The sequence below is a fragment of the Tenrec ecaudatus genome, chromosome 11 (assembly GCF_050624435.1).
Source record: "Tenrec ecaudatus isolate mTenEca1 chromosome 11, mTenEca1.hap1, whole genome shotgun sequence".
Lineage (NCBI taxonomy): Eukaryota > Metazoa > Chordata > Mammalia > Afrosoricida > Tenrecidae > Tenrec > Tenrec ecaudatus.
This window is the reverse complement of record NC_134540.1, coordinates 23,238,066-23,265,990: the sequence shown is the minus strand read 5'-3', so window position 1 is coordinate 23,265,990 and position 27,925 is coordinate 23,238,066. Positions and strand designations below refer to the sequence as shown.

Below are 27,925 nucleotides of genomic sequence, written 5' to 3'. Positions count from 1 at the left end.
AGACGCAATAGGAGGAAGCCCCTATCTTCCCTTTTCTCCGTTGTATCTCTCTGAGAGCGTTAAAGACAAGTCTCTTCCTCACCCTGGAAGTTTCAGGATAACGCAGGACTTAGGGTATAGTCCACTTAAACATTTCGTAGGCAGTCAGATACAGGTAAGGATCCCACCCCAAAGTTCCAGCAAATTTTATGGACACTGAAAATTACATTTTAGACAGTTTTCATATCATGAAGTAGCCTTCGTAATTTGTGGGCAGGAGGCAGGCCAGATTTGACTACAGGTTTATCAATTCCTGGTGTACGTATATCATCATGGTGCTTAGTCACTAGTGACTAATCCAACCCATGAAAGCCACTTGTAGGTAAGGAATTTGTTGTTAAATATAATATTGATTTGTTAACAAAAAAAAGATTTCACCACTGGGGTGGGGGAAATGAGGAGCTGATGCCAGGGGCTTAACTGGAGCGTGTGTTTTGAGAATGATGAGGGCAATGAATGTACAAATGTGCTTTACACAATTGATGTGTGTATGGATTGTGTTAAGCGTTGTATGAGTCCCTAATAAAATGATTAGAAATATTTTTCACCTCGTTCAGAGTTTCAGAGTTGAGCAAGGAAGGCTCTATTCACGTTGTGTTGCGTACTAGTTGCATCTTTGAATGGCTCTGTTTTAACTGGAAACCTTTCCTTCTGGTCTTCCATAGGGAGACCACACAACCCCTGTGCATGCAGCAGCCCACAGATTACCTCGCGCAGAACCAAAGACTGGCCCAGTAGCTCCAAGCTTTTAATGCACGGCGTCAACAATGAAATTGTGATGGAGAGAAAAGGGCTTCCACCAGCAAACATGGTTTCCCTCCAAATGTGAAGACATAGGACCACAGAGAAGCTCCCGGAACTTCGACAACTTGCTGAAGTTTATTTTTAAATCTATTTTTGTAATTATGTTAATAAAATAATAAATTGTGGCAGCTGCTGACTTTGCTCCTATTCTAAAGGATCAATGAACTGAAGCCCAATTGACAGCACTGAATTAGTAGTTCTGACAATGTGTTGAAGTAACATTAAAATTTGAGGCATTATTACTATAACCGCCTTAGTTCATAGAATCAAACATGCTTACAGATGAATTTAAGTTAAATAATAAGCTTTGTGAAAGTCTAATTTAGAGATAAAACAATTTAATCAAAGCAGAAAGGAAGTTAAACATATTTCTTACACGGTTACTGTTAATTCTTGGCTTGCTCACACCTGTGGGGAAATTTTTAGTTCCGGTTAAGATAGCTCTATTTTATCTTCTAAAATAGAACATAAGGGCAGTACTGACAGTATCTAAGATCATGCCTTAGATGAGGGGTAAAGTGGGGTGCTTGAATAGATAAGTATCCGTTAGGTGGGCAAATCCTTTCCAGCTCAGCTGCTGGTCATGAGTAACTGGCTAGGAGCTCTCAAGTGGGTTCTGTTTGCAGCGACCCTGGGTCCAGCAGCGGCCCGCGCCATCCCCAATTGCTAGGCTTGACTCCATTGTGGCCACTGTCAATCTATCTCGTCTACACTTTTTTTTTTAAGGTAATACTGTGATCCCAATTATACCTCTGCAGCCACAAAAGTTAAACAGGAATATTTATTTTATTAAAAATCACTTTCTTGGAAGCTCATAAACCTCTTAAAACAATCCATACATCAATTGTATCATATTTGTACATGTTGCCATTTTCTCAATATTTACTATTTGAGCCCTCAATGTCAGCTCTTTTTCCCTCCCTCCCCCTCATAGGACCCCTTGGATGCGTTTTTTCTTTAATTTCTCATTGACTGCTACATTCCCCCATGGTTTCTGTTCGTCCCCCAGAGGGGCTGGGTGGGTGTGGTGTCAGTCATTGCCATCAGTTACCCCTTCCTCCCATGTTCCCCCAACCCTCCTGCTATGGCTACTTCTATTTCTGTACCTTCTTTTTGAAACCCTGCTGAAGCATGATAGCCTCCAAGGCCTGGTCTTTCCTGATCACACGTCCAAATACATGAGACAGGAAACGTTCTGTCTGCATTTCTAAGATTTGATTGTTCAGGCAGTCCATGGTGCTTCAAAATTCTTCTCCAGCACTAACTCAAATACATCCTTTGATCTTCCTTAATTCATGCCTAACTTTCACATGCTCATGAAGTGATTGAAAATACCATCCAGGGCTTTGGATCAGGCAGTCCTGAAAGTGATCTGGCTCTTTAACATGTTTAGAGGCCTTGTGCAGATGTGCCCAATAATGCATTTTATTTCTTGACTGTTCCTTCCATGAACAAAATGAAAGCCTTGACATGTCCCCGTTTATACTTGAGTCAGTCCACTTGTCACAACATTCTGCTGCTGTTGATGAAGTGTTCTGTATACTTGACTGTTCTGCTGCTATTCCTAACTTTTTAGGGATGAATCCCTCCAAAGTGAACATCCTGTTCCTTCTCTCTGGTCTGCAAGCTCTGCGACAGACTCATTTTGGAGGACTCTGGCTTTCTGAAATACCCACTGACCCAGCTTCTAAATATCACAGCCACATGCAAACCACTGCAGTGTGAAAAACTGATAAATGGTAGGCCAGCCACCAGGGGTTGGGATAGCAGCCGAATTCCTTGCAGGGCACAAACCTGTAAAGTAGCAGAGCTGCAGTTTTAAAAGTTAGTTTCATGTTGGGTATCGGGTGGGTGTACCATAACATTTAAAGAAATAGCCTTATTTTGGAGAATGTGTATTCACGAATTTGTGTCATGGGGTCACTGTGGGTTGGGATGGACTTGATGGCAGTGAGTCATTGTTTTTTGTTGTTTTACTTTGTCTCATTTGAAAGTAAATCATATGAAGCTTTAGGAAATACGGGCATTTTCATTGTGTTTTCTTTTTGTACTCGTGTTTAGTGTAAGGCGAACCTGTAAAGCTTGTGAGTACATCCTGCTCATCCTCTTCCCCCACCAATTACCATTATCAGTCCGCTGGCAAAACAGTCTGTCTAAACTGAAAACCATTGTTGGACTTGAGAGTTCTGGATTCTTAAAAGTTAAGAGCCATCATCCCTGCAATTCTTAATGTCAAATGACAAGAAATGGTGACTAAATTGTGTACGATCAACGGTCTGTTTACAGCAACCCAGAAAGGACAGCCAGGAACAGGAAGAAACGATGTGTGGCTGGGCGCTCCATGAAGAACTGCCTCCTTTGCCAGGAGACCAGGACTGCATGGTGCTCTGCGACCATCAATGGACATTTTGGTCAATTTCAAATTCTAAAAACTGCCACACTGAGAGACTTAGAAATTCTTCCTTGCTTTTAAGAATGTTTCTTTCCTTCTTAACAGCATGAGTCACACACACAAATGAGTTCCTACTAAGTAATCAAATTACTTACACAGAATTAATCTTTTCAATGAGCAAATGCTTGCTCCATTTAAATGAGCTTTGTTAGATCCCTGAAGTAGCTACCCTGTCACTATTTAAATGATGGATGTTCATTTGAATGTTTCCCATTACCAGTTCTGTTCACCTCGGAAATAAAGTCCCATGACAGCAAATAATTACGTACAAATGCAATTTTGTAAAAAATTATTAAAATGTGCTTAAAAGTAACAAATTGTATCACATTTCTTTAGGCTGAGAAGGGTTGGATCAGGCCTTTTTGTGGTAAAAAAAGTAATGGAACTTCTGCTCTTGTAGACCGCTATTTTCCAAGCTTCTTCTTCTTTCTCTCTGGTTCACTCATGTCTGAAATATCAGTGCTTATTCCTGGAATCTGAAAATAAGCAATTGGGAAGACATGTGATTAAAAGCATCAATATCATCTTCATTTTCCCTTCTCCACTGCCCCTTTCAAATTTAAAAGGATGTAGGGTTAGAGAGGGAAAAGGGTGAATGAATAAAGGTTTTTACACACCAAGCAACAAAGTTATCGTCTCGGGATGTGAGAAGCAGGTCATTTGGAAAGTGTTTATAGCTCACCTTCAATTTATCCTAGTGAACTACACAGAATGAACGAGGGTCATAAGTGAATTGGAACAGACCAGAGATTCCGAACTAATGGTGAGACACCTACACTGTCTTAAATCTTCAAAAGTGCAGATTTCAAAGCTTAAGAGAAAGAAGTTATGTGGGAGATCTGAAAGACCTCTCATCTCGATACTGTAACTAAGGACCTCAGAAGAACCTCCAATGCCTGGGATTCCAGGTTTCTTAAGATGAGTGAGAAAATAAGATCTACTCTGAACACAGCTGGCCTGGACCACGTGTGGGATTCCATCTACTAAGACACATTCTTTATAGCCAAATGGCTCTGCTTCACAAAACATGTACTGCTGTTTGTTCCATCAGGACCCCTGGTAGCATAGTGGGTTACATGTTGGGCTGCAATCTACAAGGTCCACCGTTCAAAACTGCCACCCCCGCTCCTTGGGAGAAAAGATGGGGCTTCTGACTCCCCCAAAGAGTTCCAGTCTCTGAAACGCACAAGGGGCAGGTCAATCCTATAGGGTCACCATAGGATGGTGTCGGTCATCAGCTGGATGGCAGCGAGGGTGGGGCGAGTCTGTCCCTTCATAACCTGGACATTGTGCGTGAGAACTTACCTGTGGCTCCACCAACGACATGCGGATTTTCTGATGCTGAAGATTAGATGAGTCTAACATGATTTTCACTTTAACTTTATCAAATATGTGGAACACTGTATCTTCTATTTTAAGGGAAGGAATCTAAACAAAACACATTTTATCATTCTTAATAGCTTTCATACATGTAAAGCTTTACTCTTAATTCTGTCTTATCGCACATGAATAAATATTAATATTGATAAACATCTTGATGCTCTTTCCCGTGTATTGAAATGGTAATCTACTAGGCTTACTTAGATAAACACGGCCCATTCGTGGCAAAGTCCTGGAGAAGGACATCGTGTTGGTAAAAGCGGGCCCTCAGTGCGGTGGATTGAAACAACGGATGCAGTGATGGGCCCAACACAGGAGGCGGGCGGGGGCGGGGGCGCGGGGCCCGCCAGTGGAAGCTGGATCTGACATGATGGCACCAAACTGCAACGTGTATCATTTCCGTTTTGCTATTAAAAAGGTGGCAATTTGCAGCCCGTAAACTGGGAATGTCCTCTCCAGGAACTTAGAGCGGAAACGTCTGTGAGGACTGCAGGCTGACTTCCGACAAGCCTCCTGGAGCCTGTCGTCCTGCGGGATCTGCCAGGTCAGAGACACTGGACGTGAGTCACCACACAGCCATTGCCTCCTTCCTTTCTTTTCATTTATCTGTCTACCTAGGGGACCATTTAGCCCAAGTTGCCCTCAGAGGGGGAAACGACATGGTATAAATCAAGAACAGCAAGTATTAGGGTGTGGGGAGGGCTCTGAAAAGTTCATGGACAAATACAAGAAAAGATCGTGGAATCTGTCCGCGACCTTTCTGAAGCGCCCTCATCACAATGAAGTGAGAAACAGTACAGCCACTGGCTCAGTAGGCTTCAGACCATTTGGATTGTATGTGTTGAGAGACGGACTACACTGCCGGAGCACAGATGGTCTTAACTCTTTACAGGTCCCACTTCTGACTGGCAACAGAAGAAGCTGCCCCTCCTCCGCCCACCTTAGTAGAAACGTTAGCATACCATACCTCATCATCGTAGGTAAGCCGTGGCTTTGACTTGTCCTTCGCTTCAAAAAAGACTGTGCCTTCTAAGCCGTACTTTGGAATTAATACCACGATGGCATTCTTTCTTACAAATAAAATATAAGCGTCCTCACTTACTATTCCTTTGCTTTTGAAAAATAACTGCAAAACAAATTACAACATGATTGCAAAGTCAAAGTATTTTGAAAGAAAATTCTAAAAAGGAACAAAAGTTCACCTCCCATGCATTTCGGATAAAAGACCCCTACCTGGGTATGAAAGGCTACTGACGCACGCTGGGCATACTGGGCCATTTTGTGGCGGAAATTGAGGTTTTTACATATATCTGCAAGCTTGTGTTTGTCTGTCAGTTCTGGGTAAGTAGCGTCTGCTCCGATAGCCACAGCCAACAGCCGATGAACAATGATATCTGCATATCTAAATATATGAGAAGAACCTTGATGTTAGCAAAGAAATAAAATTTTTTAATTCAAAATCTCTATCTCCTTAACGTCACAAGGAAAACGAACCTTCTGATGGGTGAAGTAAAATGTGTGTATATCGGGGATGCTAAGCCGTAGTGATGAAAATCGTTATCCATTCCAGAGCAGAAGTAGATAGCTTGCATCATGCAGCGTGTGGCTAATATTCTTAACAGCGTGTTGAGATATGGGAAAGCTGGGTATTCCGCCTTGTCCAAAGAGTCCGCCAAAGACTTTGCTGTGTCTGTCTTAATTTCCAAATTCTGTAGAGAAAAGGATGGAAAAGGTGCATTAGGTGTTTTTCAATTAAGCACATCATATCTTCAAAATACAGCCAATCAGACTGAAAAAATACAGTATCTTTGACAACGTATCAGTGCAGTTTTGCTGCTTTCACTGAAGGGAGTCAGGATGCTCTGAGTCTCAGTGGGGAGAGGGATCGTGTTGGCAGGTGTGCTGTTTCCCACTCTAGTTTGTGTTGTCATGTCTTTGGTGGGATTAAAAAAAAAGCAGGTGCAGATACTGGGTATCTTTGTGCACATTTTTCTTCTCTTTAAAGTAGAAGTAAAACCCAGGAACAAAATAAAATTGCCTAGGTCATTATGACAGAAACATGTCCCCCATTCAGTTGGTCCTACATCGAATAAGACTAAGAAAAAATTTGTGATTCCTTACTTGCCCAAGTCTTGGGAAGAAGGGAGATAAAGACAGAAAACCACTCAATTTCTACTCTAAGCGTTGAGGAAGGTGTAAGAGGCTGATTTGCTTCGGCAGGGGAAGCAAGAGTCATCCCACCACGAGGGTCTGAGCCCTTATCACAGGTCAACACCGCCCAGTAGAACACAGTTCTGAACGTGAATACTGCCCCTTGCGGAGCTCATCCGGGCTGGAAAACAGACCTGAACAAATGATTCGGAGAAAACCATGACAAGCGACTGAGTCTTAGTAAAAGTCAGTGAACTCATTTTCAGTCAAACACTAGCATCTACAAGGGAACCGGAACACGGCTCAATTTTCAGCCAAACGAGAGCGACATCTATAAGGGGAATGACAGCATTGTGCATGGTAACACCAATGGCCTTGGAATAATCGACCCTTTGCCATCAAGAAGGCAGCATTTTGGACAGTTTCGAGGGGTTCGGAGAGAAAGGAGTTGAGAGGGAAACCCAGGAAGGAGGTGGAGTGAGTGGTGCTGTGTTGATGGGGGCAGCAGTAAATGAGATGAAGTAAAACATCTGTGAGCTGTTGGGTGTAAAACAGTTTTATCTGCTCTGTAAAACTTCACTCAATTGAAACAATAAAAAGCTAAAAAATGACAATGAGCTAGCTACCGGCAAAGGCTGCAAGGAGCTGGGAAAACGGGGCACTTTCTATGGGTTTCCTGTTCCTGTGCATCCAGCACATACATTTCTTTCTGGAGGACATGATATAAAGATGGCTGGAGCTGGAGCCAAGGAGAAAAAGCACAGACAGCTTGTACATCTTTGATGTTAGCCCATTCACAGAAGCCATGAAGCAACAGGCATGAATGCCGCAGGTAAAGGACTATGGAAGAGCTTACTGTTTCCAGGACACTGCAAATCACTTAGTCCAGGACACCTGGCTCTAGCAGAAAGTGTTCTTAGGTGAGGTGTGAATAGCATTAAAACAGTTTACTAAATGGAGTGGTTTTAATGAGGACAGAAATGACCTTATTCAAACTAATAAAGTCTTTGACTTGTGAACAGAAGTTATTTCCATGCAACGAGTAGATCATAACAAAAACCGAGACGCCTTGTTAAACTGGGAACTCACCTTGGACTTTGCTGCCTTCACAAGAATTTCATAATTCGACGGAGGGGGAGCAGGGTGTTTTCGAAGCAAAGCATGTTCAGAAAATTCTTCATGAATTTTTTTTGCCACAGAAATATTGGCAAGCAACATGAATTCTTCCACCATTGAGTTTGTTTCTCTACCGATGAAAAACACACTCAATAAGGAAAGAGAATGTCAGACTTCTACATTTTTTTCTATTCAAGGACCTTTTTACGAACAAGCTAACGCAAGCATCTCCTATACAACCATGCACATGTGTGTATGCACGAGTGTGTGTTTTTAATGACGGATGCCCCTCTCATTTCTCCGCTAAATGCTATCTATGACTATCATGTCAGTCCATCTCAGGCTGGAAGAGGCTTTCCAATTGGTGCGTAAAAACAGAAACGTTACTAACACCGGCAATAGGTTTACTCTACAACAGAAACAATTTCACTTTCTTATTTTAAAAAATGGAACAAATACAAAGGCAAACTCGTTTTACTGTAAATCAAGAAGTAAAATTACTAGAGAATTAAAAGCCATGTAAAGGCATATCAAATTTGGCTTAATATATAAATTTTAAGTGTGATTTGGTGACAGCTTACAAGGGAAATTAGTGTGTAGATACTCAAGTATAAGCCAACCCGAATATCAGCCAAGGCACCTAATTGTACCACAAAAACTGCATTAAAATATCCTGAAAAACTCGGCTTATATATGAGTGTACACGGTAGTTTTCCATTTAAAATTTCATACATATTTTTTGACATTAGAGTCACTTTTCATCCTTGGTTGTCAGGTAGAAACATGAAAATGCATGTCTGGATTAAGAATTACCTTGTATGAAAAGAAGCAAGCATAAAACTGATTTCACCCAAAGTACTCTTGCTTCCTAAATGTTATGAACCAATAAAATAACAGCAATAGATAAAATCTGAATGTTCACTACAATATTGAGTTACACATAGGTACTATTATCTATCATAGCTCGCAGAAAAACTGAGGCGCACACACAAAATCAACTTGCCATATGTGGATTCTAACTCATAACGCCCTCTAGGACAGAGCAGAACAGAACTGCCCCCCCGGGGCTTCCATCGCTGGACTCTTTCAGGAGCCCGACTGCTACATCTCTCTCCTGAGCAGCAGGCCTGTGTCCAAACCACTGAGCTTTCACTTAGCAGCTATAGGCTTACCCACCATCTCGCAGGGCTCCTGAAACAAAGCCACGTAGCTTGTCCAGACCCAAAGCCTTACCCAGTCTGCCTTCAAAGCCGAGGGCAGTGATCACTTTCCTATCCCACCACAGCATGTCACAGACTAACTACTCCAGCAAGTAAATCAGAGCCAGCTGCGGTTGCTTACCATAATGCTTACTAGGCAAGTTCGAATATATCATCCATTAGGACAGACCAACACAAATTGGTAATTTTCTAATATAATTCTGAGGTTAAGTTTTTTATACTGGGGGTGTCAAAAGGTTCATGGAAAAACTTCTGTATCTTTTCATTTCATTTTTTTTCTAACAAACTTTTCAAGTCTCTCTTGAGGGGGGATGGGGCAGAGAACCCTTGAATAATGAGCGCATGTTTCCAAGTCTATATGTTTTGTGAGCTAAGCCTATCTATGGAAAGCACATCTTATCAAAAACGGGCATTTAGAAAACAAGCAGGCTTTCTGTTAGTAAATAGCCACACATTACATTTATATTCCCAATCTTGTCTGCTGCACATCACAGTAATGACATACCTAAGTTCCTTCGTCTGCAGATCTATCGGATCATGAGTTTCACTGTCCATGTGGAATCGGACTTCTGGGGAAGAAAGAGTTAGTGCCCTAGATAAAACATAAGAGAGGTAAATTAGTTAAGTCAGCCAATATAAAGAGAATTGTGGCATGATTTTTTTTTAAATAGAAAATGACCCTGAAGTATGTGCCAGTTGGTCTTGTAAAGGCTTTATGACCTGATGCTGCATTTGACATTCTACTTTTATGAATAGCTAACAGACTTCAAATGCAACAAACATCTTAGCCCCCCAAACTTCTCAGTCAAAGTAGCTTCTGTGCCCAAGCTGATGTTTTTATTGAGCTACAAGAGTTTGTAATCACTATTAAAAATAAAAGTGGAGGTCAGATTTTTTTAAATACTAATAAAAACAACGTGCAGGGTCGAGGGGAGAGGGAAAGTAGTCCTTGTAGAGCAGAGACATCAGGAGATTCAGTTCACAAGCATCTTCCTCGCAGATTCAACCAAAAGAACGCTGGCTTCTACACCACTAGTACTGTTATGAATACTGAGAGCTATAGATATTTGAAAGCTGTGTATTAGATAAAGCACTGTGCTAACAAGTGCTTTCTATCTGCGGCTCATTTAATGAGTTGGCAAGGTCTCTTTGGGAAAGCAAATTCCCCTACAGCAAGACTAATGCCTCTTGCCGTGGTACTGTTTTTAACTTTTTCAGGTCAGCACCACATCAAGCTAAGAATTTTAGTGAGGCTGGAAACATTATAGAGAAGGAAAAATAGTGGAGGAAAAGACGGACCTGAGATGGGGAAAATTAAATGAATGTTTGAGTCTTCTTGTTCCTGGATCTTTCACCTCTACTAAAAGGGCTGCAGAAGAAATTCTACAGAATTCTAGACTTCTCAGTCTCACCAATAAACTCTTCTTCTTGTCTTACTATACTTTAGACACAACTTTCCATATCAGATCTCATGTTCAGTCATGTGTTGACCTATAAGAACCATGAATCAGTATTTTGGTCTTTTTCTATATTTAATTCATTCTGTTCACCCACAAGTATAACAGTGCAGCCTGGGAGAGCTGGGAGTCGGCAGGATTGCCGTGTCAGGCTGCAACATGACCTTTACACAAACATTCTTCTGATGCCTGGTATAGATGGTAAACCTTCAATAAACAATAAACTGAATAATGTACCAACTCATGTGTCATAAATATGTCCCTTCATACATTCTAAAGAGTGCCTTTGATCATACTTGAACCACACAAAAGCAAAGTTTATAAAATTGGAGTCTGTCTGCAACAGAGCCTGGATTTTGAATACTTAAAAAATCCAATGATGCTCGTCAGACTTCCATGGCAATGGCAACTCTGGGTAACAGTTTTCCTCTTGATTTGATAACTCTCACTGTATCCAAATAATCCAAGCTTCAGAGTTAGGCTCCTGTGAATAATGCCCAGGAGGATCAGGAGAGTGGAGATGGGGATAGGACGCTAGATCAGTGTTTTCTAACGTGGTGACACTGCCCACGGGGGGCCACTGGAATGATCGAGGGAGGCTGCAAAAGCACCCACCCAACACTCTATCCTGGATAATGGGCTAGAGCACGACATCTTTTAATTGCCAGAGTGGTAAGCTAAATAAATGTGTAGACCTTCTTATGCAAAATTAACACCACCCAATGGATCCTTATGAAGGGGTGGAAAGGTCTTATATCAATACTGCCAGCATGGGAGCCACGTTCCACCTGGGCTCCCTGCATATCGGAGGGAGTGTGACTACTGCAGCCAAGGGAGTGAGTTGTTAGTTTTTTAAATTTAAACAGTCACACATTCTGAATGAAAACCACTTTAGTAACTCACTGCTTAAGTCACCAGAAGAGCGATTACCACTGGACAGACTTGATTGCCTCTGGTAAATTTGTTTGGTTACTTCAAAAAGTTTGAGTTGGTACTGTTTTTAGGTTTCTGTAATTAGGTAGGCAAACACCATGATAAAAAATTAGCTAAAAGATCCAACTCTGCCCATGGCTATCAGATCTTTGGGAAGATAAATGCACCAACTTTTGTTTAAGAATGAAAGTGAGTAAAGGGCACCATCGACATGGCTTTGAGCAACTGAAACCCAGTGTAGTAAGTTCACTGAGACCAGAAACAGGCCACAGACAAATCTTGCCAGGGTGTTTCTTCAAGATACTTCATGCAAATACATCTGTTCTCAGGACAACAAACAAAAATCAGCTCAAAATTAAGATGCTCATATTTAAATGACAGCTGGAAGAAACAGGATATCTCCACTTAAAAATCTTTTTCAGTCAATTAAGTAATTTCTAAGTGTCCAATGTAAAGCTTCTAGATTATCCAAAAACACTTTCAAAATGATCTTCAGACAATGATAAATGAATTGAACGATAGATATATGAATTACAAATGATAAATGAATTACGTCATCCAAACGGATATTTTAATATGTACCCTTTTTCGATTCTCTGCTTTTTCAAAATTTTCGCTAGTCTATTGAGCCCACGGAGACTGGTGGTAATGTCGTCACTCATGGTTGCGGAATCGATCTTCATCTGAGCTTCAGCATACGTCAGAGAAGCCTCAAAGAGAAAGCATAGAATCATATAACCCTGATTAATGACAAAACTGGCTTACTGTGCTCTTATCCTTTCACAACATAGAATTCGTAATTACAGAAAACCTGAAGGTAGTAACAAAAGACGACTTTGGAGCTATGTAATTTTTACGTCACACCTATCATTTCTGGTCCATTAACTCTTCTAGGAAGCATTTGCCACTCCAGCAAACTTAGGTTAAAACAAAGTAAAATGACAGCTAGTGAACGAATTGTTTAAGCTTTAATTACCTTCATGCTCCAATTAATGTATAAATATTTAGGTCAGGCTAAAATACAACAGGAAGGCAAGTTAGAGCCATTCCTTCATAACAATTGTAAATGGAAATCCACTCTACCATATTCAGCATGAAATCTATTGTATTCCTAAAAATAAGTATGTACAAAATTATACACTTTATAATTGAAGGAATTTAAAGCAATGTTCAGTGAAAAATCATGCAAACCCACAAACAGCTGCTTCTGTTTCTGGCACATGGAAAAATAACTTAAAAATAGCTTCAGAATTAAACAAACAAACAAAAAATCAGGAACAGCCAAAGAAAGTTAGAAGATGCCCAGGTCCTGTCAGTTTCTTGTGAGGGCCAGTAACTATGAGCTTTCCTTCTGGGAAAAAACAAAAAACAAACACGAGCCCTGGGGGCACATGGGTGTCTGAGCTGCTAATTGCAAGGACAGCAGTCCAAGCCCACCAGCTGCTCTGTGGAAGAAGCGGCTGTCTATTCCCATTAACACCGACAGTCTCAGAAGCTCAAAGGGGCAGCTCTACCCTGCTCTAGAGCATCATTTGGAGCTAGAATCGGCTCGACTCGATGGAAGATAGAACTTTTCTCAAAAAGGGTTTATCTTATGTTCAAGTGGGTTTTTTCATGTAGTTTTGTTTGATCCAGTCTGGAGCGAGAGTAAGCTCATTCTCAATTTTTAAACACATTTAAGCAATTCACATATCATTATCGAAGTCCAAACCACTAGTTGATCAGAATAGAAGAATATGAACGAAAAAGAAAAAGTATTTAACTTCAGAATAAGGCTCACTTGAAGAAAGGGGGTTTGGCAAACTCGGAAGATGATTTAAGGCAAAAGAAGAAGGGCGTCCAGGGGAGAAATACTAAAAAGGAAGAGAAAATCCAATGTGCTCCATTCTGTATGAACGTAGACCTTGGGCTAATTTTACCGGATCCCAGCGATGATTTAACAAGATTATTTCAGATTGGTAAAACAAAGAAAATGGTGTATACCCTGACTTTTAAACACTAACCATTTAAAAGCTGGTACAGTTTCAAGTTTGGGACCAGAGTATTAGGTCTTCTCAATATATAAGTTTTCTAAGCTTCTGACTATAAGATCCACAACTGACACTGGAAGTGACTCTTGAATAATACCAAGAATCTATCAGACACGTGATAAAAGCAGCCTTTGCCGCCAACAATGGGATAAAAAATCACTTTGCTTAATGAGCCTGTTTTTCAAAACAATTGAGAACACATTTTGCTGTACCTAAGGCTCTGACCAACAAAAATTAATCATGCGACAAACCTTTGAATTGATGACACTTTTGGTAAACCTTGTTTTTAAGATTTCAGCCTTATGATTCATTTCCCAAATACATGAAAATGCTAGTCTGTGGGGAGGAAAATAGAAAACAGTTACTTGTTAATGGAAATCAGTTCAGGAAACACATATAATGTTCTTATGAAAGAATATCCATAAATACCTGTCCACATTACATCTTAAGGAACACAAGTTAGAGCTCAGCAGTTCAGGAACCATGTCAATCCTCTGTAACAGATAAAAACACAGTCGTAGAAAAACAAAAACAAAACAATACAGTCTTAGAATGCTTAGTTATAGGTATATTTGCATTAGAAATTTTCAAATAGTAATTAGTAATAAAAAGACAGTATTATGATTTTTATAAACAAGAAAACCAAGTAAATGTAACAGCCGGTTTCCCAAAAACACACAAAACTCTCATACAAGGTAAGAAAACTGGACTTACCAATGAGTCTACGTTTTCCTTTTATCTCTACACTTACAACCTTGCTGTCCTATGAAAGTCTAAAGTCTCTGGTCTGTGTAATAATTTGTGCTAGACAATAGCCACAAGTCCTCCTTATTTCTACCATTGGATTTCTTCCCAATGCGTACTACATGATGTTTCAAAAACAATCAAAAGGAGACACTTAATTTTTATAGAATTTAGACAATGAATCTGAAACAGATGAAAAGTAACCTCCTCTCTAGCTACAAAAATCTTCTAAGTCTATGGGAAGCAAACTTAAGGAATAATAAAAAATAAGGTGAAGCAGAACAGATTCATGACTTAAACTTTATAAAAATAGAAAATATATTTTAGCCAGTTATCCACACACAGTAACACATTACACAATTTATATCAGCATCTACCTGTTTCTTGGTAAACGTAGTAGCAAAAAAACACACCGCAATTACCTTTATTGACTAAAGGCCACTCCATGCTAGGTATTCTTTTACCAAGCTCAAAGCATGGCTGTTCAGACTTCCGAAGAGCCCGTGGTAATGTAATTAGCTATGCACAATTAACATGAGTCAGCACGTTTTACAAATTACTGAAAATACTGAAGCTATTCTTTTCTCTGAAAATTTTCTTACTGAAAATAAAGTATATGCAAAAACAAGTATATGCATACACAAGCTTAGGGTCATGGTTTTACAGACTAAATAACATGTTCAGTGCTCTGTTCTACTGCCAGTTCATTACATAGTGCCTGGGGTCTTTAAGAGCTTGCCAGGGGCCAACCAATGCACACAGCAACTGATCTCTATTTCCCTGGAACAAGTGAGGGGGGCGGAGAGTGAAGAACCAGAGGAGGGAATGGAATGTGTGGCTATTTGCCTCCAGGAGCCACTGCCTCCTCTGCCATGAGACCAGAACTAGATAGTGGCGGTGCTTCCCTTCTCATTACTGAATCTTTTATTCAACGATTCTATAAAAAAAAAAAAAAATCCTAGTCTAAAGGGAGAAATAAAGAACAAAATTTCAAATTCTTATGCACTCCAGATTTCTGGCGCCATAAAAGCTGAATGAGCTCCTGAAACTATTGCCCTGAGAAGATCTTTATGCCTTAAACCAAAAACATGGTCTGAAGGCATCTTAAACCAATCAATAGTTTAGCTGCACTAGAATTAATGTGTACTGTGAGTACTTTTGCCCTTTTAAGATCTACTTATGTGTTATCAAATTGACCACTGTAATTTGAATTATTAAGTCGGGACCTTAGGGCCCAGTGAGTTGACGTTAATGTGGGAGGAACAATAGAGTACAGAAGTTTTTTAAAAAGTAAAAAGTATTAAGATTCCAACGGAAATTGAACATTTACCTTTTCACAAAGATACACTGTTGTTCCTCTTCTCGCTGATTCTTGATCCAAAGCGTTTCCTGGTCGAATGAAATGGCTCACATCAGCAATGTGAACACCAACCTTAAAAATAAAAGGATGGCAGAATGTTTACTGGGTAAACGTATAAATCAGAGTTTTAACGAAAAGACATTTATCTAAAATAGAAATAGCCTTAGTCACATCTACGATTTCCGTCTTTGACAAATGCCTCTCCATTTCTGCAGTGGCAACTAACTAGATCTAGCTCACGTGTTCTCAAACAGAAGTTATATACTGATTCAAATGAAAGGAACTACAAAAGCAGAATTATATTTATTTTTTGCTTTTCCTCAATCTTTTTTTGCTTCCCTCTTCACTCAAGCGATTAGGTGCCTATACTCTAGTGATTTACCTTTCACCTTCTTTACCCTTGGGAGCTGTCAGGGAATGTGTTTCCAGGGGAGCAGAACTAAAGTCAATACATTAAAAATACCTCCAAATTCCCGTTTTTGAGTTCTCTACAATGTAGAGCATCATCTATATCCGTACATCCCGGTGGGTCCACACTGCAGACACACAGATGCCTCAGGTCTTCTCGGTTCTTCATGTCCTGCGAGAGGTCAGATCACAAAGAAATGCACAATCACTCTGAAAACACTATGCAACAAAGCTCTCGGGAACTCAGTGGTATCTATTTAAGAACCTAGCTATTTCCTTCACAAGAAGCACATCTGCTAACTCTTGGCAGATTCTTGGCGCTAGATAATTCTGACAAATCCACACATCTCCTTCCTCAAAACCTGCTCTTCCAGTAAAAAGGCAAATGGTTTCTCTGGTACAAGAGAGGGTTTCAAACTCTAAGACCAAACACACTGCCTTCCAGTCAATTCTGACTCGTAGTGACCCTGCAGGACTAGGTGCAAGTGCGCCAGTGGGTTTTCAAGATTGTAATCATTTACAAGAGTAGAAAGCCTTGTCTTTCTCCCACGGAGATGCTGGTAGTTTTGAACTGCTGACCTTGAGTCTAGCAGCTGAACACGTAACCAGTACACCACCAATGTTCCTTTCAAATAGCTATGCCCAGCTAAATGCAGAGGGGTATATAAACACTGAGGTTTCTACATATCCAAAAGTCCATATTGAACCTAAACAAGCGCACGTTCCGGGACAAAGTCACTAAGCACTGACTTACATTTTCAGTAATGCTCCAGGGCATTTTGGGCAGGAAGCTGAGAACAGCCTGAGAGAAAGGCTGATGGGGAACATCGTGTTCAAGTAGCAAAACTTCTGTTTCAGTCTCTTTATCTCCAGCATCACCCAGATTTTTCACAAAGTGTCCCTGAAATCAAAACTTAGTTTCAGACAGGTATACTTTATAGTTTTCGGTTTGGCAATTTATGTTTCTCTTTAAGTCAATTAATTTCAATCAAATTAATTCGATCACTCTAAAATATCCTAATATTTCCCTACGCTTTCTTCAAGCTGACATGTCAGTAACTTACAGCTAAAGATGACTGAGCCATTCAAATCATTTATCCTGGACCCTTCGTGAGGATTCCATCCTTTAACCACAAAATCCATTGGCATTCAGTCAGTTCTGCCCACTGCTGTTACTTTTTCCTCATCAGAAAGTGTGTGCCCTTAACAAAAGAAAGGAGTACTCTTCCCCCACCCCTGCCCCCAAACACACAGAAATGAAGCCAGGCGTTCTGATGCAGTGTGTCACCAGGCATACACTCTATCTCCAGAAATGAACTTTGGCTTCATTCACAAGCTTGAACATTTCACTTTTGACCATGCTTGTATCAGAAAGGTAGAAGCCCTGTTGAAGAAGTCTGACAGCACCCTGGTATTAACAATGAGAAGGCGGAGGGTTTGTTTTCACTGGGCCGAGGGGTGGTGGGGTTTCTCGTAGCTGTTCTGTGCCCTAGCCCACTGCACCAGGGCCAGGCAGACAGGGCTGCCCCAGCCCCAGCCTGCTCAGGCGATGACTGGGCAGGGAGGGTACGTGGCCGCACAGGGCTCCCAGGAGTCAGTTCGAACTGTGTTATCTGAGCAAGTGACACATGACCTCTGTGCACCTATGGCCTTCAAGCCCACCCAGTAGCGGTCACACGGGCAGCAAGGCCAGTGGGCTGAACCAAGTGTCCGGTCAGCCAAACAAGAGGGCATCCGGCACATGGCTACTATGGCCCTTATCTTTACTTGCCCAAGTGGCCTTTCTGGGCAGACCCAAGCACCTCCTGGGCTGAGACTCACAGCATTACCAACACCGACTTCTGAAGCAGAGAAATGATTTCTTCCTACCCTGAAAAAACGGTCTACATGCACAGAAGGGACCCTGCAGGAAGAGGCGCTGTTTTGGAAACTCAAAGGCAGGCTGCTGAGGCCTGCTGCGGAGAGCCAAGCCTCTACAGAAATAAGCCTGACTTAACATGAAATCCACTGCACACAAAAACAAACATAAGAGGAGCGTGAAGATAGCGCTCTCGTTGCCACTGCATCAAAGCTGACACAGAGCGACCCCCAGTGGGGTTCTGAGACTGTAACTGCTTACGGGAGTAGAAAGCCCAGTCTTTGGCTGGTGGTTTCAAACTGCTGACCACACGGATGTAATAAATAATGGTATAGAAAACAAACGGGTTGCATGGTATTCAACAAGGTATAACACACAGGCATTTGAAAACAAAATCTAAAAAAAGCAGGAAATACAAAGCATCTATGTCCTGCTATTTTAAAGTTTAAAATGTGTTTCAAATACAAAACCAAGCAACCAAGCACACTGCTATTGAGTCAATTCCAATTCACAGCAGTTCTACAGGACAGAGCAGACAGCTGCTGTCCATTACTGAGACTTTAAAATTTTACAAAAGCAGAAAGCCTCATCTTTCTCCCAGAGAGCGGCTGGTAGTTTCAAACTGCTGATCTTGTGGTTAATAGCCCAACACATAACCTCCTACGCCATCGATACAGTAGTGCACAAATGTATTCATTAGTATCTGTATAAGCATTACTAGATTAGAAGTTCAAAACCACCAGCTGCACTGAGGGAGAAAAGTGAGGCTTTCAGCTCCCATAAGATTTACAGTCTCACAAACCAAGAGGTGCAGTTCTGCTCTGTCCTATAGAGTCGCCATGAGTTGAAACTGATTCGATGGCAGTGAATTTTGTTTATTTAGATACCAAACTTTTTTTTTCATATTTATGACCAAAACATTTGCTTAGAAAACTGAGTTAAATTAACTACCTTGTTTGTAAAAGAATTTCATAAACTGCTTTTCAAATTGCATATACTACTTAGCAGGTGGCACTGAGAAAACGCTCAACATTTCAGTACAAATTCTATAAGAAAGTGGATTCCAGTTTCATTAGACACCAACTGTATTCCCAAATATTTTAATAGGTAGAGCATCCTAAAATAAAACGAACGCTCCGAGCTCACATTTGGGTATCTGGAATTTTTGGGCCAACCGTCGACAGCAACGATGATTCTCCTTCCTTCTAAGGCCGAAGCCTGTCTGGTTTCGATACGAATTCGAGGGATTCTCTTGTCAGCAGGTGTAAAGAGATGTCTTCTTGACTAGAGAAAGAAAAGAAGCTTGTGGGAATTAAAAAGAGAACAGAGCAAAATGCCCTGGAATGAGAACAACGACGTTTGCTGCATTCCATATCATTCTTTATGAGACGGCCCCTCGCGTACCTCCTTAATGTCAGACTTGGACAGCATGCCACAATAGGGCCTCCAGTTCCTTTTGATGATGCCCACCACTCTGCCCGTGGGCTTCAGCATGCTTCCACTCATAGCTTTCGCCTTAAGCTGAGGTCGAAAGAAAAAAATCTTCAGTTCATGTTTGCTTTTCAAAACTGCAAGTCAATTTCCCTCCAGCATGAGAATATGCATATGGGCATTAATACATGCGAGCATTAAATTATGACATAACACTGAAGAATCCTGATGCTCCAAAATTCTGGACAAGGCCATGTATGCCAAGCTATTCCCCATAGGCCCACAACAGCGAAGCAAGGCACAGACATTTTAAGAACAAAACAACTGTAACCAAAGAAAGACGCTGGAGTCTATTCAACTCCTTTCAGTTTTGATCATGAGGATTTGGTGACAAAAATAAACACATCACCTCAAAGTAAAAGTTTTTAGGTATTATGACTACTTTGTACTTGATGGCAAGGAGAGAGAACCTACTTTGTACATGTCAGATGTGTGTGCTCACGGGTTAGAAGCTTTCTGTTAGCCTTTAACAATTGATTTGAAAAAGAAGTGGATCTTTAAAAGTCCTTCCTTACCGAAAATAAAAACCCGAAATATGCTTATTTCCAGAAAGAATCAGAACTTTGTAATATTGCACCTCTCTGCCACTCTCCTGCGCTCTGGGGAGTCGCCCAAGCAAAATGCTCTAATAAAATGGCAGTGACCAATGGAATTGATGGAAAAACTACTACCAACTGCAAATATTTGTACTATTCTTGTAATGATAAACGTGGGATATAACAAGGTCTTATCAGGTCATTTTTTAGCTGAGAAGTGAGGATATTCTCTTCATACTATGAAAGAAACTATAAACCACAAATCACAAGGGCCCACACGTACATCTAAGAGCAGTTTTTTAAAGAGTGCATAAAAACATTTCCTGAAATTTTAAGTTGGTAATTACTTAAGATCTCACAAAATCAGTTCATGTACATATACTTTTGTATATATTTATAGTTGGCTTCTTAGGTTGACAATCTTTTGGTTTTTAAATCCATTTACTTAAGGCTCATTTCAAGATAAATTATGGTTATTAACAAGCCCTACGACGTTGAGCCTTCTCCAATTGGTCACGCTAACCCAGACCCCCAGGCTCTAGCTGATAGAGCCTCAAGAACAACGCGGGCTCAGTCTCTTACCAGGCTTTCTTTCTCCTCGTCCCTCTCCGCATCCTCCTCCGTTGGACCCTCATCATGTAACACCACAGAAGAAGGAGCTACCCACAGACTCTTGGGTAAAAGCTCCACAGCCACGATATCTTCATGAATAGCTCGGTTTAAGTTTTTAAGCCCTTGTAAGAGTATCTGAAGAAAACAGTACACAGCCATGCTCAAATATTTCCAATGGCAAAATAATAAAGGAAGTTCAACGAACAAGTTTCTATGTACCACCGTTTCCTCATCAGCAAACACCAAGTGAAAACGGGTGGCGTTCAAGGTTCCACTGCACTTAGAAGAACACAAGAAAAATCATTTATCCTGTTTAAATTTCAGGGTCCTCACTGGAGAAATGAAAACCTACTTTTATGGGCTGCATTGAAAATGAAGAAGAACATAGGTCTTAAAGCAGAAGAGTACTCAGCATATAATGAGCACTCCAAAATTTGGTAGCTATTTGTGTTAAATTGTATGGATAACTAGGGAGCAATTATATGCTGTGAAAATGATGTTGACCATTTTAAGGCATAACAGAAGCATAAAATATAAGTCATAAAATAGAAGTATCCATTTTTTAACTATTTGATTGACCCTATGTTCCTAGAACTTTCTACCGTAAAGTCCCCCCCCCCCAATTTTTTTTACTCTTAGTAATCTCTGAATGCCTATAACCTTCCATAAAGACTTTTGAGATTACAGATTGAGAAGCTGAATTTCAATTCTCTTACAAATTCTTAAATAGTTATTAAAGGAGGTAATGAACAAAAACAATATTCACTGGGTAAGGAACGTAACTCCCCACTTGCCTCTTTGTTTTCTTCAGAGTCTCCATGCACCCAGACTGTAGCTTCTAAGTAGTTTTCCCTACTGGCTCTAAATGTCCCTTGAAGGTATGCACCAGATTTTATGCCTTGTTGCAGCTTGCTTAAGGGGAGATGCTCTGAAAAGATGATTCTCCCACTCTCTATCTCTTTCTGTAAAAGAGGCATACCAAAAGGCGCAGGTTAGTCGGTCTTCTGTACACGCGTAGACAGCTATTACCATTGCCAGGGAGTGATAAGCGCCTGCAACGGCAGCAGACCCATCTCCGCATGGCAGAAACGAGCATGAATCTGAGAGAACAAGGGATGAGAAATGTTTCCGATCCTTAGGGCAACTTACACAAATATTTACATCTTTACAATGACCCCGAGGAGCGGAGGCCCAGAGGAGTTTCTAAGAAACTGTGCGTGTGCCCGCCTCCATCCACCCCAGGGCGCTGGCGAGCAGAGCAGAGACGCGCATCCGAAGCCTCGGTTCATTGAGGAGAGGGGCTACTTACTGACTGTTCAACATAACACACCTGTATTCTCCCAGGGCCCTTGGAAATAAGGACAGAACATGGATGTTGGTTGGGAACCCCGTTAGAGACACCACAATGCTCCATGCGATTCTTAGAGACCTGGAGATCCAGAATCCTGCCTGCTTGGCCACTTTTATTTCCTTCCTAGTTGCCCACCCTCATTTCCAACCTTTCCAGATGATGCCACACTTTCTCCCGTGGGGGCTTCACTGCGTTTCTCCCCGCACGCTCCCTTGCAGACCTCAACCCTTCCACTGAGAATAAAAAACAAGCTGCAGGAGACTACTTTGTCTCTCTACCACTAAAGATAAACGCCTGGGCTTAAAGCTCCACCTAAACCTCAGCGTTGCAAACCCCTGTAACAAGGAATGTCCAGGCACTGCACACCATCTCCACGCTCCCTAAGAATTCGATCCTGCAATTACCTTCTCTCACACATCACCGTCTCTCCCACCATTACATGCACTCAAACATGAAAACAGAACAAAGCCAGTTGCTGTCCAGTTGACCCACTGACCCTGTGTATTTCAGGGTATAACTATGTTCCCAGGGGCTTCCAATGGTTACAGTCTTTTGGAAATAGATAGCTACTCTTCCAAAGGTCCTCGGGGTGACTGGAACCACCAACCTTTCCTTTGTAGCCTTGTGCTTAACCACTAGGGCCACCCAGAGACTCTCAAATTACTAAAAATAAAATGTGGATCCCCTTCTAGACATTTGGCCTGATCCTCAAAATGCCACAAAGCCACTGTCGACAACTTCTGTGTGCCTACTTAATCCTCCTCTCCAGTCTTCACATCAACCGAAACTTTACTGGCAAACCTTTAATAGATTACCTTGGCAAATGGGGTGGTCTATTCTCCATCTTAGCAGAGTTGAAAAAGTCAATCATGGCCTCCCTGAGACAATTTAACATCACGGGTTCTGTCTGTCTCTGGCAGCACCTTCTGTCTTTCTCCTTTCCATCACGGCAGAACTGCTCAGAGTATTCCAACACTGTCTCTGAATTCTCAGTACTCACTCTTCCAGTTCCTTCTGCCCCCATCCCACCAAACCTACTTTTGACAGGACTTTCCCAGTGCTATTTCCAACTGTCCTTCTCAGCCCTCCTTCACTTGAGCTATCTGGAACACTTGACCCAGATGGCCACCGCGTCCCCCATTCTACTCTGAGCTTTCTTCTTATTTATTTTATCTCTGCTATAAGTTCCTCCTGATGTTTTTGACTCCCATGAACATGTGGCTCAGGGTATTAGTCTGGGTACTTTAGAGAAACAAATCCACAGAAACTCGCGTATAAGAGAGTCTTATATATAGGTTAAGTGCACATCAAGAAAACATCCCAACCCAGTGCTGCCCAAGCCCACACATCCAACATTAATCCATATGTGCAACATCAATCCACAAAGTCCTCCTCCAGCTAACAAAACACACACTATGACGCCGACTGCAGGAGGAAAGCTGAATCAGTGAATGTGTAAGCATCTCAGCGCTGGCAGGGATCTCCACACAGCTGCTCCAGCACCCACGGCTGCATTGGAGTAGGTCCATGTGGCTTCTCCTTGAGGATGTCTTGCAGGAAGTCAGCCTTGCAGCTAAAGCAGGGAACTGCTAAGGCAGCTGCACCCTGGTCCGACCATCAGAAAGCCAAGAGACCCGATAACTCGAAAGGTGAGGCTCACGGAGCCATTTATCCTTCAGCCCTCCAATTAACCCCACGTGTCTATCGGCCAGCTTGGCACAATCCACTACCTCACTCACTCAGTGTTTGCGCCTTTCTCTTCTCCATCCACACTCACTCCCTGGATCAGGGCTCAGTGACCCTCAGTCAATGGCGCACCTAACCCACCACTAGTCTTTGTTAAATACAGTTGTACTGAAACACAGCCGTGCTCATGTTATTTCTGTCAATGACTGCTTGATTCTCTAGCCCTTTCCAGAAGCTTGCCTGGGTGAATACATAAACCATATGCCAGAAAATGGACTTGTTGCTAGAATATATAAAGAATTCTTACAAATCAAAAAGAGAAATAGCCACATGAAAGAGGATCACAGGTAACAAGGTAAAACAAGTCTCATACAGGCAAGTCTTCAGGATCATATCGTTAGAAACACTCACACACACGTCACAGGGATATCGCATCACAGCCACCAGGATGGTGAGAATGAAAAAGACCAGTGACTGCAAGAATGTGCAGAAACTAGAACCCTCACACCTGACTGGTGGGGATGGAAACAGAGGCAGTCCCTTTCACTCACGCAACAAAGAGAGCCACCAGATGACAGACCCCACTCATGCTGCTGCTGGGCTAGTTCAGTGAATGACAGCATCTGGGAAAGTCAGCTCTTTCAGAATGACCTTTTGGTAAGTCTCCTGGAGGCACTCCTGTTTGTAATCCAGCTGGTAATCTGTTTACTACTGATACAGATTGAACTGTGTTTTCCAAAAGGTTAAGTTGAACTTTGATCAGGATGAGCATCAGAGTGGCTTTTGTTCTGGTAATGAGCCCGTACTAGAGACTCCTAGTAACCCTTTAGGACAGAGGAGATTGGGGTCTAGACCTTCTGAGGAGCCTCAAAGGAAGGAGCAGAGTAGCAACAAAGGCACATCTCTCTGCAGCTCTGCAAGCAGCCACCTCCAGATCAGGGCAGGCCAGACTGCCTGCTCAGGGCTGCCAAAGCTGGAAGAGACAGGAATGCCTTTCTCCTGAAAGTCCTTCAGAACCAAGGTGCTCTGGGGTGTTATGAGTAATGCATTCAACTGCTGCCTGAGAAGTCTGAGGTTTGAACCAGACTGCAGCTCCTGGCACAAAGATGAGGCGGAGGCCCTAGGAACACAGTTCTGTTCAGTACTATAGAGTCTCTGTGAGTGGGAATTGACCTAATAGATAGCAAGGGGCTTAGGTTTTATCTCCAAATCTGTGATAGCGAAAACACTGCTCATTAAACCCATTCATCTGTGGTATTTTTGTCACGGGAGCACAAGATAACTAACAATATTCTGGTTTTTAAATTTGGTAACTATAAGGTCAAAAGTATCCTAAAATTTAAAAATATATATTTTCACTTTTCAAAAGCAAAATGAAACAGACCCAAACATACCCCTTCTTCAGACAAACAGGCCAGACGATCAATGAGCTCAGGGTTAGCAGTTAGGCTCTTTACATATTCTTCACCTGAAAAAAATGACAGTCTCAAGAAATGCTGATTTAGCCACCCACCCTTGTGAAACAACACAGGTAATCTCGTGTGGGACAAGCTATTACTTGGGGAAAGCAGGAGACCCGTGATGCCATCATGACTGATCAGAAGCAATGGGACAAACCTATCTCTGAGCTTTGGTTGCTAAGTCAAATTCAGGTGGTGCAGAGAGGTGGAGATGATTAAAAACTGCAAAGATGTCAAAGGTAGTTTTTCATAACGATGCAAATACCTGTACTAGGTGAGTAGACATATGGCCGTGGGTCTGCGGAGGAGTTTAATAAGCACTTGCAAGCATTACTAACAACTTGCACATTTACTTACAAGTGAAAGCCGGTATCCCTTCTTCTAGGGCCTTCTCTTTGTTTTTTCTGTCATTTGTTATTAAGATAACTTGCAGCTGACTGTCCTCAGATAGTTTTCTCAAGTGCTCATTGTACCATTTGACGGCTACTCGAATAGCTCTATCATTTCTGTCATTCGCATTTTCTCCCTTTTCTTGTTCAACATAGGTTTCTCTAAATGTAAGGAATTGGAAGAAAAATAAGTAAAAGGTAAACAGCAAATAGAAACAGAGATATTTAAAAAATTCTAGGACATAAATGCCTGACAACCGCTGAATGTGTATAAGGAGCCAAAAACCAAGGAAGGCCAAGAAATGCCCAGAGCTGTCAGGAGTTGAAAAAGACAAGGGATTTTTTTTTTTTTGCTGAAATTCAAACCTCTGATACACTACATTACTCCTCTTTAAAGGCATCTATTTGTGGTATTTTTTTTACTGGTGTGCAAGATAATTAAGACACTGACCAATAGATAGAATTTCTAAGTTTTAAATTTGTTAACTATAAGCCTGTGGTGAAGTGAACTTTCTTGATATGGCTCTCTTAACCATGTCTCCATGAGTTGGCACAGAATCAGTGGCAGTGAATTTCTCTGTTGTTGTAGTCAGGTACCATTGAGTATGTCCGGATCCATAGCGACTCTATGCACAAGAGAACATACTGTCTGGTCCCTCACTGAGGGCCTCCTCTCTTTTGCCGCCTCTCCACTTCACCAGGCATGATGTCTTTCTCCACCGACTCATCTCTCCTGACAATATGTCCAAAGTACGGAAGGCAAAGTCTTGCCATACTCGCCTCTACGGAACACTCTGGCCATGCTTCTTCCAATTCCCACTAAATGATTGAGTGGATTTTGCAAATAGGGTGTGTGCAATACCATAGGGGGTTGTTTTAGTCGCCTCTCTCCTATGGATGAGAACCAGGCATCTCAGAAGCAGGGAAAGGGAATTCCTGGAGCCATCAAGGAAGATCCACCAGAGGAGCACCTTCGCTAGAGATCCTGCCTGATTTTGGGAAGGCAGCTAAGGCCTTGTCACCAGAGACCAGAAGGCTGCCCTCTAAGGCTGTGTGAGCGCAGTGAGGCTCACAGGCAGTATCTCCTGCACCAAACCAAACTCACTGCCATCGAGTCAATTCTGACTTACAGAGACCCCCTGTACGACAGCCTAGAACTGCCGCTGCGAGTTTCCCAAGTGGAACTGTAGAAAGCCCCATCTTTCTCCTATAGAGCGGCTGCTGCTTTCAAACTATGGACCTTGGAGTTAGCGGTCCAAAGAGTAACCACTGCTCCACCAGCTCCTTTTTTGCACAGCTTGTGGCAATTACACAAAGTACTCCTTCCCTAAATTTAGCCAGTTTCATAGTTCTCTGACATTTCATAGGATTTCTACCCACTTGTGGTGCTCATTAGTGAACGTATAGAAGTGTTTCTCCTGATGACTGGCCACATCTCGGATTCGTTTGTACACCGGGGCACTACGATTTCTCACTTCTTGGAGAACGGTTTGTAACACAATGACATTCCTGATGGCCGGGTCCTCCAGAACATCAATCTTAAAAAGAAAGAACGGGAAAGTTACTTTTCAAAAACTACGTTAAGTCACACGTTGTTTGATCGAACATAAATAAAACCCATTCGGCGGACAAACACCGATTAAGCATGAACAAGGGAGCAGTTTTGCTATGGAAAAAGTGATAATGGACTTTCCACAGTTCGAGCCTTGTAAAGAAGGGCAAGAGACAAACAGAGCGATTGGAAAACTCGGTAGAATTAAGTCCGTTCATAAAGAAATATGTCGGCCCACTGCCTGGACACTTGCAAGCTGCCCGGGGTCGCAGGCCGAAGGCTGGATGGATTCAGCAAGGTCTCGGGCCTCTAGACGTTAATAATCTACGGCAGGCGACACCAGGGGTTCGAGTATTACACGTCCATACTTCTCACGACCCAAGGGCTGAAAAATGAAGGGACCTGAAATAGCTGGGACAGCGGAGGCGTGACTCCGGTCACTCGCGCCTCTCCCGGGGCGTCGGACGGCACCCACATGCCCTGCCCGGGGGGCCCCGTTCTCCTATCTGTCCCCCGCCGGCCAGCGTACCTGATGCAGCAGCACGTTGGTGTCCGGCAGCAGGTAGTGCGGCAGCGGACAGAGGCTGCTGGCCGGGTCCCGGGGCTGGGGCTCGAGCGCCGGCCCCTCCTGCGCCCCGCGGCACGCTGCGCAGCCGGCCGCCCCGCAGCCGATGTCGTCGCGCAGGTAGTGCTCGCGCACTACCTTCATCACGCCGCCAGATCGCGTCTTCTTCAAGAAGGTCTTGGACTTGAGCATCTTGCCACCGCGCGCGGACCGCCGCACTTCGGTAGGGCTCTTCCGGGGGAAAAAGTCTGTGAGGGAACTGCCCGGCACCACCGTGCCTCAACCCGAAGTTCCCAGCCGCCAGCTCCAGTGGGCTAGGCAGGGCCGGCGG

At 42.4% G+C, this 27,925-nt stretch overlaps 2 protein-coding genes across 4 annotated transcripts in view; one reads left to right on the top strand and one right to left on the bottom strand.

Annotated features, from left to right (window-relative positions):
• BORA (BORA aurora kinase A activator) overlaps positions 1-3,561 on the top strand; it is a 32,981-nt gene extending 29,420 nt beyond the window's left edge. For 2 of the 3 annotated variants that reach the window (XM_075562984.1, XM_075562985.1), the window contains one exon: positions 705-3,561. In XM_075562984.1, coding sequence (XP_075419099.1) covers positions 705-791 — 87 coding nt within the window. In that variant the 3' untranslated portion in view covers positions 792-3,561. The remainder of the gene's footprint in view (positions 1-704) is intronic. The other variant, XM_075562983.1, reaches the window with a different exon arrangement.
• DIS3 (DIS3 exosome endoribonuclease and 3''-5'' exoribonuclease) lies at positions 1,637-27,925 on the bottom strand. The gene is made up of 21 exons (XM_075562982.1): positions 27,559-27,925; positions 26,858-27,015; positions 25,446-25,639; positions 25,023-25,096; positions 21,386-21,553; positions 20,562-20,726; positions 19,357-19,473; positions 19,099-19,236; positions 16,849-16,995; positions 16,150-16,266; positions 15,657-15,758; positions 14,012-14,076; positions 13,834-13,918; positions 12,135-12,262; positions 9,668-9,754; positions 7,916-8,072; positions 6,170-6,384; positions 5,909-6,077; positions 5,643-5,801; positions 4,601-4,723; positions 1,637-3,771 (listed from the first exon to the last, which is right to left on the bottom strand). The coding sequence occupies exons 1-21, from the start codon at positions 27,784-27,786 to the stop codon at positions 3,700-3,702; spliced, it is 2,868 nt and encodes a 955-aa protein (XP_075419097.1). The 5' UTR covers positions 27,787-27,925; the 3' UTR covers positions 1,637-3,699.